The sequence below is a fragment of the Alternaria burnsii genome (genome assembly GCF_013036055.1).
Source record: "Alternaria burnsii strain CBS107.38 chromosome Unknown 740, whole genome shotgun sequence".
In the NCBI taxonomy this organism is placed as follows: domain Eukaryota; kingdom Fungi; phylum Ascomycota; class Dothideomycetes; order Pleosporales; family Pleosporaceae; genus Alternaria; species Alternaria burnsii.
In genome coordinates, this window is record NW_024066112.1 from 1,657,310 (window position 1) to 1,671,127 (window position 13,818).

General features: G+C 52.0%; 6 protein-coding genes across 6 annotated transcripts; 3 read left to right on the plus strand and 3 right to left on the minus strand.

Moving 5' to 3' along the window:
- Positions 1–1,265: 1,265 nt before the first annotated feature.
- GT037_005389 (uncharacterized protein) lies at positions 1,266–3,144 on the plus strand (the record flags this gene model as incomplete). The annotated part of the gene is made up of 4 exons (XM_038930436.1): positions 1,266–1,316; positions 1,367–1,719; positions 1,771–2,647; positions 2,716–3,144. 4 exons carry the CDS (start codon positions 1,266–1,268, stop codon positions 3,142–3,144), a joined length of 1,710 nt encoding a protein of 569 aa, XP_038787386.1.
- Positions 3,145–3,953: 809 nt separating this feature from the next.
- On the minus strand, positions 3,954–5,238 carry GT037_005390 (c4-dicarboxylate transporter malic acid transport protein; the record flags this gene model as incomplete). Its single annotated transcript, XM_038930437.1, has 2 exons — positions 3,954–4,960; positions 5,043–5,238. 2 exons carry the CDS (start codon positions 5,236–5,238, stop codon positions 3,954–3,956), a joined length of 1,203 nt encoding a protein of 400 aa, XP_038787387.1.
- A 443-nt stretch (positions 5,239–5,681) lies between these two features.
- GT037_005391 (glycerol uptake facilitator protein) lies at positions 5,682–7,776 on the minus strand (the record flags this gene model as incomplete). Its single annotated transcript, XM_038930438.1, has 5 exons — positions 5,682–6,219; positions 6,275–6,543; positions 6,592–7,046; positions 7,116–7,667; positions 7,716–7,776. The coding sequence occupies 5 exons, from the start codon at positions 7,774–7,776 to the stop codon at positions 5,682–5,684; spliced, it is 1,875 nt and encodes a 624-aa protein (XP_038787388.1).
- A 1,061-nt stretch (positions 7,777–8,837) lies between these two features.
- Positions 8,838–9,920, minus strand: GT037_005392 (vacuolar protein sorting-associated protein 26b-a; the record flags this gene model as incomplete). The annotated part of the gene is made up of 3 exons (XM_038930439.1): positions 8,838–9,109; positions 9,158–9,655; positions 9,704–9,920. The coding sequence occupies 3 exons, from the start codon at positions 9,918–9,920 to the stop codon at positions 8,838–8,840; spliced, it is 987 nt and encodes a 328-aa protein (XP_038787389.1).
- Positions 9,921–11,091: 1,171 nt separating this feature from the next.
- On the plus strand, positions 11,092–11,832 carry GT037_005393 (thermoresistant gluconokinase family protein; the record flags this gene model as incomplete). The annotated part of the gene is made up of 2 exons (XM_038930440.1): positions 11,092–11,337; positions 11,386–11,832. The coding sequence occupies 2 exons, from the start codon at positions 11,092–11,094 to the stop codon at positions 11,830–11,832; spliced, it is 693 nt and encodes a 230-aa protein (XP_038787390.1).
- Positions 11,833–12,338: 506 nt separating this feature from the next.
- On the plus strand, positions 12,339–13,409 carry GT037_005394 (uncharacterized protein; the record flags this gene model as incomplete). The annotated part of the gene is made up of 1 exon (XM_038930441.1): positions 12,339–13,409. One exon carries the CDS (start codon positions 12,339–12,341, stop codon positions 13,407–13,409), a length of 1,071 nt encoding a protein of 356 aa, XP_038787391.1.
- Between the last annotated feature and the right edge of the window lie 409 nt (positions 13,410–13,818).

A 13,818-nucleotide genomic window follows, 5' to 3' on the forward strand; every position in this document is an offset into this window, starting at 1 on the left:
CAGGCACTCTTGGCCGGGACATAGTCAATTTCAGAGCGTCGAAAGCTACACGACCGTGCAGATCATAATCAGGTTGGGTGTCGTCGCCGAAGGAAGAGCTCGTGCGAAGCCCATAAAGCAGGTCAAATACCGCTGTCAGATAACTTCCCGTGATGATTTCCATGATGCCGGGTCTCCGAACATTGCGATAGGTTCGGGGCAAGTCACCGAATGTGATTCCCATGGAGGACCCATGTAGTTGGAAGATGGGTCGCTACAATGCGGCTCGTTGCCATATTGCGGTCCATCGTATGCAAGTGTTTCTTCTTCATCGGGCCGTCATGAAATAGACAGATGCAACACCATCCAATTCGAGCTTAGCGGCAACCGCCGCTACGCGACGCTCAGCAGTCGCAATCTTGTTGGGGGTGTGCACTACAATGATGCTGTCAAGTTAACCCCTGCTACCTCCTAGGCAAAGCTGAGTTTCTCCGCTCGATCGTGTCACCTGCAGCACCCAGATGCGCGGAGTGAGATGCGGGGTGTAGATTCCGAGTACTAGAACAATTCTTGTGTGATATCGTTTGGCGATGATCCTCTCAGGCATTAGATGCATTCTGTTTCATGGTCCGTGACGTTAAGTGCTTACTTGATGGGGTAGGGTGGGGAATGGGGCGGATAAGGAACGCGGTTTCCCCGCCTCACGTCCCCGACCACAGATGTTCATGCGCAACCTTGTAGGGCTGCATTCACTGCAACTTTCCGGTCAATATCCACATTCCACGGCATAATGGCATAGCTCCAGAGAGTGAATTGCAGGATGTTGGCTTCATTTCTTCGTGCCATAGTATATCAGGTCTATCTGAATCGCAAGCGTAGGATAAGTTCTCAGTATGTAGGTAATCAAGCGCCACGTTTTAGTGCACTGCGCTTTCAACTTAGCTCACTCATCCCGTTAACGGGCTTCTTGGCTCGCCTCACCCTCAACTGGTCCCCAGCTTTTCTATGCTAGATCCGAAGCGACTGCGCGTATCGACCGAAGTCAGACCTAAGACTTCTCTAGGATGAACCCTCCTATGGTCCAGGAAGTGGGCCATTCCCGATGGCTCGATCGGAACCTGATCATGCAGAGAAACATACCTCATCGTTGCCGCATTGCTCTTGCGGCATCGAGTTTGTCGGCATCGATTGAATATATAACCATCATTAAAATCTGATCAAAGCAAGCACATCTTTCCAGTCGTCAGAGTCTTGTGTAACTTGAAAACCTCACAATACTCCACACAATGTTTATCCTAGACCTCCCGGGGGAGCTTCAGCAGAGAGTGGTCGAACATGTACGTCCGTGGCGGGTAATCTTTCCGGTCGCTCATACTGACCGCGACAGGTCACAACACAGACAGATCTCAAATCGCTGTGTATGACTTGTTCAGCTCTTCGTGTCCTCGCCAATCCGATACTGTATAGACGCATCGACTTGCGTTTATGGAGTCAACGAGCGGTTGAGTGTCTGCAGCGTTGCAATTTGGCAGGCGCGGGTCTGAACCTTCAGTACACGAAGGAGCTCATCGTAGAAGATGAGCCCGTTGGCGAAGAACTCAGATCGATCCATACCGGCCGTATCCGCCTACCCGCTCCAGATCGTGGACCTCGGAACCGCTATCTCACCGAGTCTCAACAAGACGATAGTGCCTATTCCTTCTTGCAGACCATGCATCATAACAAACTGGAGCGCTTGTGGTAAGCTACGCCGAGTATGAGCTGATGTCTTGGAAAAGCTTATGAGATCAGTTACCATTCACGGCGCTCTCTGTCACCGATTGTGAAAGCGCATCTTAATGGATACCAGCACAGATTGAAAGACCTGCAAGTAAGCTTTTATACTGATCCTAAAACGCCTGAGCAACTCCCACGAATATTCTGCGGTCTGCAGCGTCTCGACCTATATCTGACAGAGTCAACCAATATCGCCCTTCTATTCGATAACATGGAAGTCGTAGGCGCCAACTTGAAGCGTTTATCCTTGACGGCAGCAGATCCCCAGACAACCGAGAATCAGCTGTATGCCTGGGCGATGGGCGAACAGAACGACCTTACCCGCTATACACCTCGACTCAAAGAGCTCAGATTATCTAAGATGGACTTCTCAGATACATTCGAGCAGCTATCTCGGATCATCGATTTCCATCGATTGATTCGCCTCGAACTCCTGGTAGAGAGCTGCGGCCTTCACCTTTTCATAAAGGACCTGGCCAACAGCATATATACTGGCAGTGGAGAGATGAACAGGCTCCACCTGAAGCATATTGCCATCGAGTTTGTGCCCGATCTTGATGAGCGCCAGGCAATCGACCTCAGAGATGCTATCGAACTCATCATCACCGCTTGCGGCCCAATCGAGAGCTTTCATGTGCGTTACCCGGAAACCAACCCTCTCAAGATCACCCTACTGGATTTCTTGCAGGCGCTCAGTCTCTCCAATCACAACTTACAGAGTCTGAGCATCTATTGCGATGAGTTCGAGACGCTCCAATGGGATGGAGTAGCCTCGGATCTATTACAGTGGGTTTCTGTAAGCTCCTTGAGTAAAGTGAAACAGCTCGCAGTGTACTTTGGCGAGTCAGCGATGCTTGGTGGAGACACGACAAACAATTACGCTACACTGTTGGTGAGTGCACACGATTTCGCATGTTTATACAAACTGAATTATGAAAATGATATCTGACGTCGGAATAGCAATCTTTGAGAAGGTTTCCACAGCTACGCCTGCTACACCTCCACGTACCGGACTGCGATCGCCTGGGAAGAAGCGAACACAATTCCAACGCTGAGTGGGATTCCTCGATATTGTCTATGCAGCTGCAAACTTTCGCCAACCAGCTCTTCGGGGATTTGAATGGAGCAGGCGCGAAGCTAGATGCTTTGGTCATTGGACATTTGGCGACGGTCGAGGCGATCATTACCGATGCGGACTTTGTGATTCCGCTTCCACAGCAGTGTTTCGTCAAGGGCGAGCAAAGAGACATCCTCGGCCGTACTGTCGCTGTCGGCGTACCTGTTACGAGGATGATGTTGCGAGCAACTCAGCCGTATACGGACATTTTGGATATCGATCATCCTAGAACACATGATGCGTATGATGCGTGGGCAGGTAAGGCAATGTGAGGGTTTGGCCTTTACGACAACGCCTGTACACCCTCGTAGCGTGGCGATGTAGCGTTGTCGATCACCTTTGCGCTATCGCATAGGCAATTGCGTCAGTTAGTACCGAATAAAGTATCTCTCTCACACTCAACCTGCGACGGACTGATAGCATGCATCCAACTTCGTATAGAACTTCCAGGTTATGACTGACGTCGTGAGTGCCATGAGACGCGACATATGCTAATGGTACTATACTGTAGGATATGTCCACTGCAACTTTAGGCGACGTAGCCGACGACGGCGACATGTCGTTGATATAGACTCCTTCTAGAAGATCTAAGGTTGTGGAGCCGCGGGTCGTGTGTCGCACTTCGTGTTGGCGAGAGTGGGGCGTGCTTGTATCCGGGTACAGCACCCGCTCAACCAGGCTTCCGGTACCAAGGCCTTGCCACGATGGACATATCATTAACCGAGTATATCGGACATGGATGCTTGTATGGAGAAGTGCGAGAATCAGGTCGGCCAATCTACCGATTGTTCGAGGAGACCAAGCCTGCAGAACGAACTAAGTGACCGTAAGGATTGTAGAGCCATGTTTGATCAGATGACAACCAATAACGTAACCGAGGTTCTCAGGAACTAAGGGTTCGAGCAAAGCTTTTCGAAAAATCGTCATTCATCTTGTTGCACGACGTTTCGTAAGTTATTCCGTGGCGCTGATAATATCCATACCACGTGGTAGAGTAGCTGAATGCTTCGTCTCTTGGACGGATCAGATCAATCATCGTTAATTTGATTATCATCTTCGGTACTGGCCATGATTCCCGTAGTCAACGATTCTTATCCTCGTCCCTCCCTGGCCAGACAATCTCTCTCTTCCAAACAGCCTTGACACATCCCACGACCGTCACCAACCAGATCACTACCAGTAGAGCGGTCATCACACTCGCTACCCACAGTATGCCATCACTCTCCAGCTCTCTACCCAACACACTTGTACTAAGCGTGAACCCCACATTCGGGAATATGAAAGCCCACCACGTCAGACTAAATGGCATCTTACCCACAACACCGACATTCCCCAAAAGCGCAATGGCAAAAAGCCAGAAAGCAAACACATACAGGAAGATACCTGTAAATAACGCTAGGACGCGTAGTATCTCCGGCGCAGCAGGATGTCTCACAAAGTAACTTGCATCCTCAGAAACCGCATTTGCGAGACCAATCAACGCAACAATCGTATACGCACAACTCCCCACGGGAATAAACAAACCCGGACGCAATTGTGCAGAAGGAAACCCATGATCCAACATATTCCTCACATACGACACAACAGCAATGAAGCTGATACACCATCCAAACCCCTGATACGCAATCCCACTCACCAGGACCCCCATGACGCGATGGGCCGGCTGCGTGCCCGCAACCATACTTGCCACCGTGCCCGTCAACATGGCTGAATACCCCGCTAGGAAGATACTAGGCAAGTACGGCACCGGCCTTAGCTTACTATACGCAATAAGGATCCAGTACTGGAATATGCTATTCGCCAGAGACAAAGCAGCGTATATCCAATACAAGACGTGCACAGCGTCGACAAGCCAAGGGTAGGGTGAAGAAGAAGAAGGACCGTGCGTGATACCATAGGTTTGGATGCCAGCCAGGATCACACTCAGAGAGAGCCAGAAGGAGCCTAGGAAGAGGGATTCTTGTGGGTGCAAGAACGAGGATGCAAAGTGTGTGGGATGGTGGATGAGCCGCAGGACTGTGCAGGTGCAGAGCACTAGGAAGAGTAGTATGTTGGCGAAGAACATGGTTAGACCGATGTGGTAGAGGCCTGCGAGGTGGGGGCATGTCAGTTGGCTTCGTTCTCACGGGGGAGAACGGCGGAGAATAGGGATGGGGGGGGGAGGGGTTACCAGGGAATTGATGCGGTGTATCGGCGAGGGCTAGAGCCAGACCCCCCGTACTCATTGTGGAGAGGAACCAGGCGAACGTAAAGTGCTTCAGGCGTTCTCGTATGCCGATCTTGCCATCTGGTTGTTTCTGCTCTTGCTGTAGGGCTTCTGGTTTCGACGACATTGCTGTGTCGTTTTCCGATGGTGGCGTGCCCATCTAGAACTATTTTGCCAGTTGTTGTGATGACTGCGGAAACGGTACGATATTTGCTTGGTGTTATAATATTATGGAGACTGTGATGACGCCGAACGACGTGCGACGGGATGTGGTTGCTTAGGTACAGTGGAATGGCATCCCAGATCACTGCCAGAAAGCTTGTACGCAGGACAGAGTCGTCGTTGGGTGCAGCTTCCGATGGCGTATCACATTATGATGACTTCCTTGTCAAACCTAGTATCGTGAGATGCCCAATGATGGAGTCGCGGAGTTGCGCTTGGGATATGACGCGCCACGGTTTTGTTTCCGGCCGCTTTATTCCCGGAGCCACAACAAACCCTCTATATTAGCTAACCGAGATACTTCCACATGAAAACCTGTGCGATAGTGTATTTACCAGCGTATTCTCTTCTAAAATTACTACAAAGTTACTCTCGGGCTACTCATGCCACCTTCTGGATTTGATCCTTCGCCTGCTCCTTTGCATGATTCTTCTTCTCGATAGCCTTCCACTTGATATCCCCCGGCTGCGGCCACCGATAATTAACCGGACTCTCACCACCCACAAAGATGCAAATGTCATACATCAAACCACCACACAGCGCGCCTGCAATGCTTGCGCCCCAGCTTCCATATGCCCAATACCCATTCTCAAACGCTGAATCATATCCAACCCACAGTCCGATGAGTCTTGGACCAAGATCACGGGCAGGCGAGATACCCAACCCTGTGTTGTAACCCAACCCAACCATGGTGACGAAGCCGGTGAGTCCAACGACAAAGGCTGTCATTCCTTGGCCCGGAGGACTGTTCTGGTCGTCTCCCAACGCAAAGATGACACAGACGAAAATGGCCATGTAGACGAAGTCGTTGAAGAAACCGGTGGCGGTGGAATACAGAGGACCTTGGGGGAAGAGCGCTTTGCCTGTCATTTCGAGGGTCAGGCCAGGATCGACTTGGTGAATGGCGTCTGCGTAGAGTCTGTCATGTTGTCAGCAAACCCAGGTAATTTGGAGGTAGTTGTGGGACTGCTTACGCGTATGCTACGGCGCCGGCAGCGAGTCCGGCGAGGAGTTGCATGCATATGTAGACGATGGCCATTCTCCAGGGGAAACCACGGTAGACAGATAAAGAAATGGAGATTGTGGGACTGAGATGCGAACCGCTGACGCCACCGCCGAGGTAGATGCCAATCATGACTGCGAAGCCCCATCCCCAAGCTTGGGTTTCAAAACTACCGGTGCCTTGTTGGGACGTGGCGACAGAAAGGTTGACGCACAGTCCAATGAGGAGGTAAACGAATGTCTATCTAGAATTAGCGAGATCAATGTCATGATAGATGGCTGAACTCACTGCAAGGAACTCGGCGGGCGCCTGGGGATACTTGGCTCGAAGCCTAGCGATAGGGTTTCGGTACTGATTGTAGAACTCGCGTTCTGCTGCTTCTTCTCGTTCTTGGATTTCCTTCTCTTCCTGCTTGGTTTGAGAGGTAGCATTCGTATCATGCTCCTGCAGTGGTGGCAGTCCGTCTTGCAAACCGAAGTGCTGACGGTCGCCACGTCCATTAGCGTAATCCAAACCGTGTTCGTTAATAGGCGCACGGTCTTGACCATCATGATGCTCATGGCTGCCGGGGTCTTGACCGCGATTGCGGCCAAGGAACTGGTCAGCTTCACTTGTTGGCACGCGTCTCATGTTGACTTTGCGTCCGTCAACAGTGGTCTGGAACTGAGAGGGATCTCGTCCCGGCTGCGGGCGTTGTCCACCGCCGAGCGTGACTTCAGAGTCTTCTGAATCTTCCTCCAAAACTGTCCATGGTCTGATTAGAATCATTACTCTCACTGGGGATCAACCTAACATGGTCCGTGAAGACTCACCTTTTCCATCTGCATAGTCTTGCTGAGCGACGCCTTCTGCATCCTGGTCGTCGACCTTGTACAAAGACTTGCGCAGGTCACCCCTTCCCCACCACATACCCTTGCGAACAGTGCGTGGTAGAGGCGCACCCAAACCAAAGACTGGTTTTGACTTTTGCTCATTGTACCACGGGTTCAACGAAAAGTAGTCATTGTCAACGTCCACGACCTGCTGTTGCTTCTTCTCAGGTCGCCGAGGAGGTTCTTGCCTGACATTTTCACGAGTTGCCCGGCTCTTTCGAGCGGTCGGCGTATTCCGAATAGAGCCCATGTGTGTCATGCCTGTGTTAGCAGTATTGCTGCGCGCATTGTCGGGTCGTGTGTCTAGACGAGTTGTATTGCTCCGCACATTTTCAGGTCTTGACTCCAAGTGGGCAGTTTCACGTCTCGCTATGCTTCCCACACTGGAGTGGTTTTGTTGCAGACCCGGTGGCTGGTATGATGCCGTAGTTTGCTGTCTCCGCTCAGACATGTCTCCTGGTCTTTGAGGCGCAGCATCGCTCTGTTGTTGCGCTGCGTAATGTTAGGACATACAGATCTGGAGAGTATTGAATGACTTACTGTCTTCGGCTTGGTTCTTTTGTTGTTGTGCCATTTTGTTGTTGTATTCTTTCTCCTCCATGTCTCGGGATGAGAACTACCCAATAAGCTTATATCCGATGTGTAGGGAACTTGGAAGTAAACCAGGGGCATGGGAGGTGCTAAATGGAAAAGATGGGAAAAAAGTGCGTCCGCGATTAAGCCATGGGAAAGTGAAGAATTCGATGCGTAACGTCACTTGCAAGGAAGCTTTTGCCTAGTTCGCCCACGCCCCCAGTATTCCGGAAGGACTCTCGCTGACGCGGTGCTGTTCCTGCCAATAGTTCGAGTTGATTCTCACATTGAGTGGATATGTACCGTTTGCGGTACCCAGGTTTTAGTGGACACGTCCTGATAAGAAGGGTTTCATCACGATCTTCAGGGTTGCGGTAAGGTGTGGCGTCGTGTGAATCGTGAGATTGCTGGACATCGGCATCTTTATAGTGGGTCGCGCGGACGTTCCGCGGACCTGCAACCTTTGCTGTTAACACAGGTATGGCGATGGAATGACATTGAAGCACCCGGTGAGCGAAAGAGTCATCAAAAGTCGCCAAAAAAGTGTAGTAGGGACGGGATGCAGGAACTGCGAAGGGAATGTTAGATGCAGATCACCCGAGAGCCACCAGGGCCAATGAGCTTTTTTTGAGGCTCAAAGAGCCGCACCGACCCGTGCGAAGTAGCGGCGACACTGACTCTAACGGGTTGTTCTCAAAACATCACACCAGCCACACTTGATGAATAGAGCGTTTGGGTGCACACGGATGGAGAGGTCGCCTTGTCACCACGATCATGCAGGCGCACGCGCTATTTCTTCGTTATGTGGAGACTCGGCCAACATTACTAAGTTTACCCGATGATTGTCCTGAGACGTTACCATCCTTGGGCTGCTACATTGCTGTACTTACACATGCAACATCCATGCGCTGCAAGAGCTCCAGTGGCTGCGTAAGCTCCCGCCGCCGCCGCCGCGGTGTGGTAGTACATATCGGGCTCAAATTAGAGGTCCGAGCTTTCTCATAGTCATTGGACAGGAAGCCTTTAGCCAAGCCCCGTCCAACGACACCAACTCGCAAGTGTTCCTGCCGGTCACGTTGATCCGGATGCTCATGATACTGCCATCAGCTTGTTCTGCTCCTGGGCCAACGTCAGGCCTTCGGGTGCCTGTCGGAACAAGACGATTTCGGACTGCTTGAAGTATCGGCGGGCATCTAAGAAGAGTCGGTCAGTCACAGTTGTGCATGTAAATGGGTGCGCCATGCCTTCGTCGATGAGTACCAGACTCAAGTAGTAGCGAGTGGAATACTTCTTGTTGACTTCGCGGAAGGTGGGTGTCAGGTCGAAGCCACCAAGGAACAACCTGATGGGTATGGTTTCACCTAGAGTCTTGTCAGTCATGCTCACTGCAGATGCGCAGCTGTGCGTACCTCGCGAGGGCGAGCCGTCCATGATCTCAAAGCGCACTAGCGTCTCGCTCTCATTGTATTGATTGGGGGCAGCTCCCGTTGTCTCTCTCCGTATGATGGACAGCTCCATATGCTTGATCTTCAGCCGGACAAGCAAGAAGTATATCCTGCCAACAATTACATCCTTCAAGTGGTACTTTGACTTGCTGTATTCGAATTCGATGTGTAGACAGTCCTCGATGCCGACGTCCATCTTGATGGAGCTGTTGGTCTCGGGCGGGATGCGGTACGAGTAGACCCAGAGGTCCTTCTCCCTAACCACGTCGGCCATCCTCCGCGATACCGTGACGCGCACAAAGTAGCGCAGCTTGACGTTGATGCCATTGTATGATTCGTACTGCTTCTCCACGTTCTTGAAGTTGAAGTCGAACGTCTGCGGGTGCTGGAGCTCGCCGGGGGCTGCTAGTTCCTGGCCGAGGGAGAGGAACTCGTAGTGGTTTCCGCGATCGAAGAACATCTCTGGCGCATGTTAGCACCTCATTGGGTACAAGGGAGGTTGGCGCCTACCAATGGTACCGATGAATTGCACCTTGATGCCCGTGTGTTCCAGCCGCTTGCCATCCTTGGGTCTTACCGTGACCTGGCCCTTGACAGATTCGCCATCCAGATACAGCGGCACCTTTTCCTTGCGGTTCTTGTCCAGCTTCACATCCACGGCGGAGCGGTCGTCGAGGTCCTCGAGCACAATGTCGATGTCGACGGGAGTGGAGAAGAAGTACGACATTGGCGAATTGTCCCGATGCGCGAGATGTCCCAGTGTGTTGGCGCGTCTTCGGATGGTCGTGGAGAGCTGCGCCCCAGATGCCGTCGCAGGAGCTGATGACGCGCTTGTCCCCGTTGAGCCCGTCACGTGAACGCCAGCCTGCCCCGCCTCCCCCGATCCCTCCTCATCATCAGCGCCCTCGTCATATCGACACCCATCCTTGTTTCCTCTTGACTGGATCCACGTCACGTCTCACTACATGTTTGTCGTCACATGGTCCTCACATGGTCCTCACATGGTCCTCACATGGTCCTCCACATTGCCGTTCCGAAGTGGGCGGACATGACCACCTGCACAAGGCGAATGCGTTGTGACTGATGTATACCCAGCACCCACTCCGTGCGTCTGCCGGATCCCGCCCCAAACATTGTTCGCAGCCTCGATCCTCACCGGCCCGAAGTCCTTTCAGATTCCTCGCCTAACCCCCACGCGCCATTATCAAACAGCTTCGTACCGCGAGTCAAAGCGGTGAGCTGAAGATTTATTTTTTGCTGCCAGACACCTGGCCGAAGCGCAGCCTGCTCACCACAGCGCCATGCAGTTGCCTGGCGCCTCGAGCTCAATCCTGCTGTGGCACGTCGTGACCATTGGCGCGTGGGATGCATAAGTACCTGAGAAAGGACTGGGGTCGGCATGCGGGGAGGCAGATGCGCTACTCGTCATCCCACACGCGACAGGTCCACTTTCAAACGCCGAAGTTCATCCTCTCCAGGCCCGGCTTCGCGGCTGTTACAGCCGGCTGGGCCTGTTACTGAGGCTAGCTGCACGCCTTTGCTTGCCATTCGCTGTTTCTCTTTTGGAGCGTGCCATCGTGCCTTGGCTCCCAGAACATCGACAAGTTCCATCGCATCCCACCCTTGCCCTTGCCGTCATGGCTTGCGGGAGAAATTTCCAGACGTGTTCCCCAGGTGCGATGCCTTAAATGCACCAGGCCCCAGCAAACATCGGAGTTGCTTACCGCCTGCATACATACATTTCGTTTCACCCGTATCGCAATATCGTATATTAACCCAGCCGAGCACCCACCCCAACGTCCTTGTGAGCCCAACTCAGTCACTAGCGTCATACAAAACCCCCCAGGTTTTACAAACACTACTCTCCGCAAACCGGTTGACTCAATCACTCTACAACCATGATGCAAACCGTGGATCCATCGCAGCCAAAGCCCATACAATATGTATCACCGCCTTCTCCGCCTGCTTCCAATACAGGCTCACCAAAGTCAATGTCTGTCCTGAACACTACCGAGACGGACAAAATGACAATCTCAACCCACCACCACATCCTCATAGTCACTGGTCCAGCAGGATGCGGCAAGAGCACTGTTGCGAAGCACCTTTCAGATCGTTATGGATTTGACTACATCGAGGGCGACGAGGTTAGTTGGAACCCATCGCGTATTCACCATGTACTGACGTCTTCGTAGTTCCACCCAAAAGCAAATATTGACAAGATGGCCGCCGGTATTCCTCTAAACGACGAAGACCGCTGGGACTGGCTCATTCTTCTACGAGACCAAGCTATTATGAAACTAAAGGACGGAGCCAAGGGTGTCGTCGTCACTTGCAGTGCGCTCAAGAAGAAGTACCGCGACGTCATCCGCACAGCCAGACTCTACGACGAAGACCCAAATGCCAATGTACACTTTGTCTATCTCCGCTCCGACCTGGAGACCCTCATCGCCCGCGTCCGCGCCAGGAAAGGCCACTACATGAAGGACTCCATGGTCGAGAGCCAGTTCGCTTCGCTTGAGGAACCTGACGAGACCGAGTGCAAGCAGCTGAAGGATGTCGAGATCATCGACGTCAAGGGAAGCATACAAGACGTTCAGATCCTGGCTGGTGCTGCTGTCGACAAGATCCTGGCGCAATAGCGTTCCGCCCGCAGGATCAGCCGGCTCTGATTTCTCATCGCGAACTATCCTCTTCCTTAGCTTAGATGTTCGGACGCAATGTTTGGCGAGTTGTGCCGATGTGCTAAGCGTGTGTTGCATCTATGTCTTTCTTTCCTATGGCGTTCGTTATATCACTATACCCTCGCGAGACGAGCAAGCATACATTGGTTAGCGAAGATGAAATATTTTGATTCATCATGGGAAATTCAAGTTCTTCACTGTACTTTGATCGTTTCGTTGCTTAGAAATCATGCCAGGTATCGTGTGTTGTTTAGCTCGAGCACGTAATCAAGCGTGCTTAGCAATCTAACCCCCCTTCACGCCGGGCGTCTTTCTAAACATCAGCTGTATCGAGTATAAAAAAGCGACCCCGCTTGTTCTCTAAACAGATCACGATGCGACAGGCGGGATTCACAAGAAACCATACTCTCCTCTTCATCTTATCCTTCATTGCGGTTTCCTACCTTTTCGCAAGACGTCCAACCATGTCTTCGTCTTCCACTACCCAAACAGCGCTCATCGTTTCCAGCATTGGCGGCCGCATAACCTCGACACCATCCTGGCCCATCCCGCGCCCAGGACCCAAACAAGTCCAAATCCGCGTCACAGTAGCCGGCCTCAACCCTCACGACCAGAAGTCGCGGGACGCAGGGCTGCTCATAAAAGACTCGCTACCCGCCATCATCGGCAACGACATCACGGGAGTCGTGACGGCGATTGGAGAGCAAGTCACCAGGTTCAGCGTGGGCGACAGAGTAGTGAGCCAGAGTCAATTGGCCTACGAGCAAAAAGCACTGCAGCAATTTGCTGTCCTTGAGGAAGATTTTGCGGCAAGAATACCGCACCCGTTTTCTGATCATGATGCTGCTACACTTCCTACAAACGCTCTGGCTGCACTTATAAGCCTGTTTGACCCTACTAGTGGTCTGGATATTCCGGCCCCTTGGAGCAGCAGCAGCAGCAGATCGTCGTTTGATTATGCAGCCACTACACTTCTTATCATGGGCGGTGGAAGTAACTGTGGTAGGTTCGGCGTGCAATTTGCAAAGATGGCGGGTATAGGACGGATAGTCGTTGTTGGGGGAGAAGAAGAGGAGCTAAAGAAGTGGGGTGCGACAGTCGTTTTGGACCGACACGGTGGCGATGCCGCGGTCCTCCATCGCATCAGACAAGTCGTCGGCGACGACCTGGTCTATGTTTTTGACGCCATCAATCCTCCCGAAGGACAACATGTCGGTATTAGTGCTTTGTCTTCTTCCCAGAGGGGCAAGCTCGCGCGCTTGCGTTCTTCGGTGGGAACGGTCGACGAGACCAAGATTGTTGGGGAAAAGAAGGCTGGATATGAGTTGAAGAATGTGCTGGGCATCTCGCAGTTGAAACCAGATATCGTAGGCCCCTTTTGGGAGAGGCTGGAAGGGTACCTGCTGGATGGAAGTGTGGTGCCACTCAAGTACCAAGTCATTGACGGACTGGATGCGGAAAAGGTCAATGAGCTGTTGGACAGATACCGTGACGGTAAAAAGGTTGTTCAGACACATTTCAGAGTGTCGGAGTAGAAGTTGCCATTGATTAGTATTGTGGAAATATCATGAGGAAAGCATAATTCGTGAGCTAAGATATGAATTCGTAGAGAGAAATAGCCCAATCCAAAGACTTTGGAACGTTAGTCGAGCTTGCAGCTAACGATCGTCACCCTCACCAGATTTATTTGTTGTAGCTTGTCGGAAAGATCTTCCCTGTTCAAACTCCTTCGGTCGCCTAGCGGGCGTTGGGCAAGTGTGTGATTACTGATACCGGTGCCATGGGACCTTAGGACTCTCGCCCCACTTGGGGTTCCAGAAAAGGACGTATAACCGGTCCGCGAAATATGCGGGTGATGCACCAAACGCCGATTTTCTGTGGAACGGTCGCACGTCGAGCTATTTGCCGAATTTCTTAATCAAGTTATTAATCGTCATTGTAGCG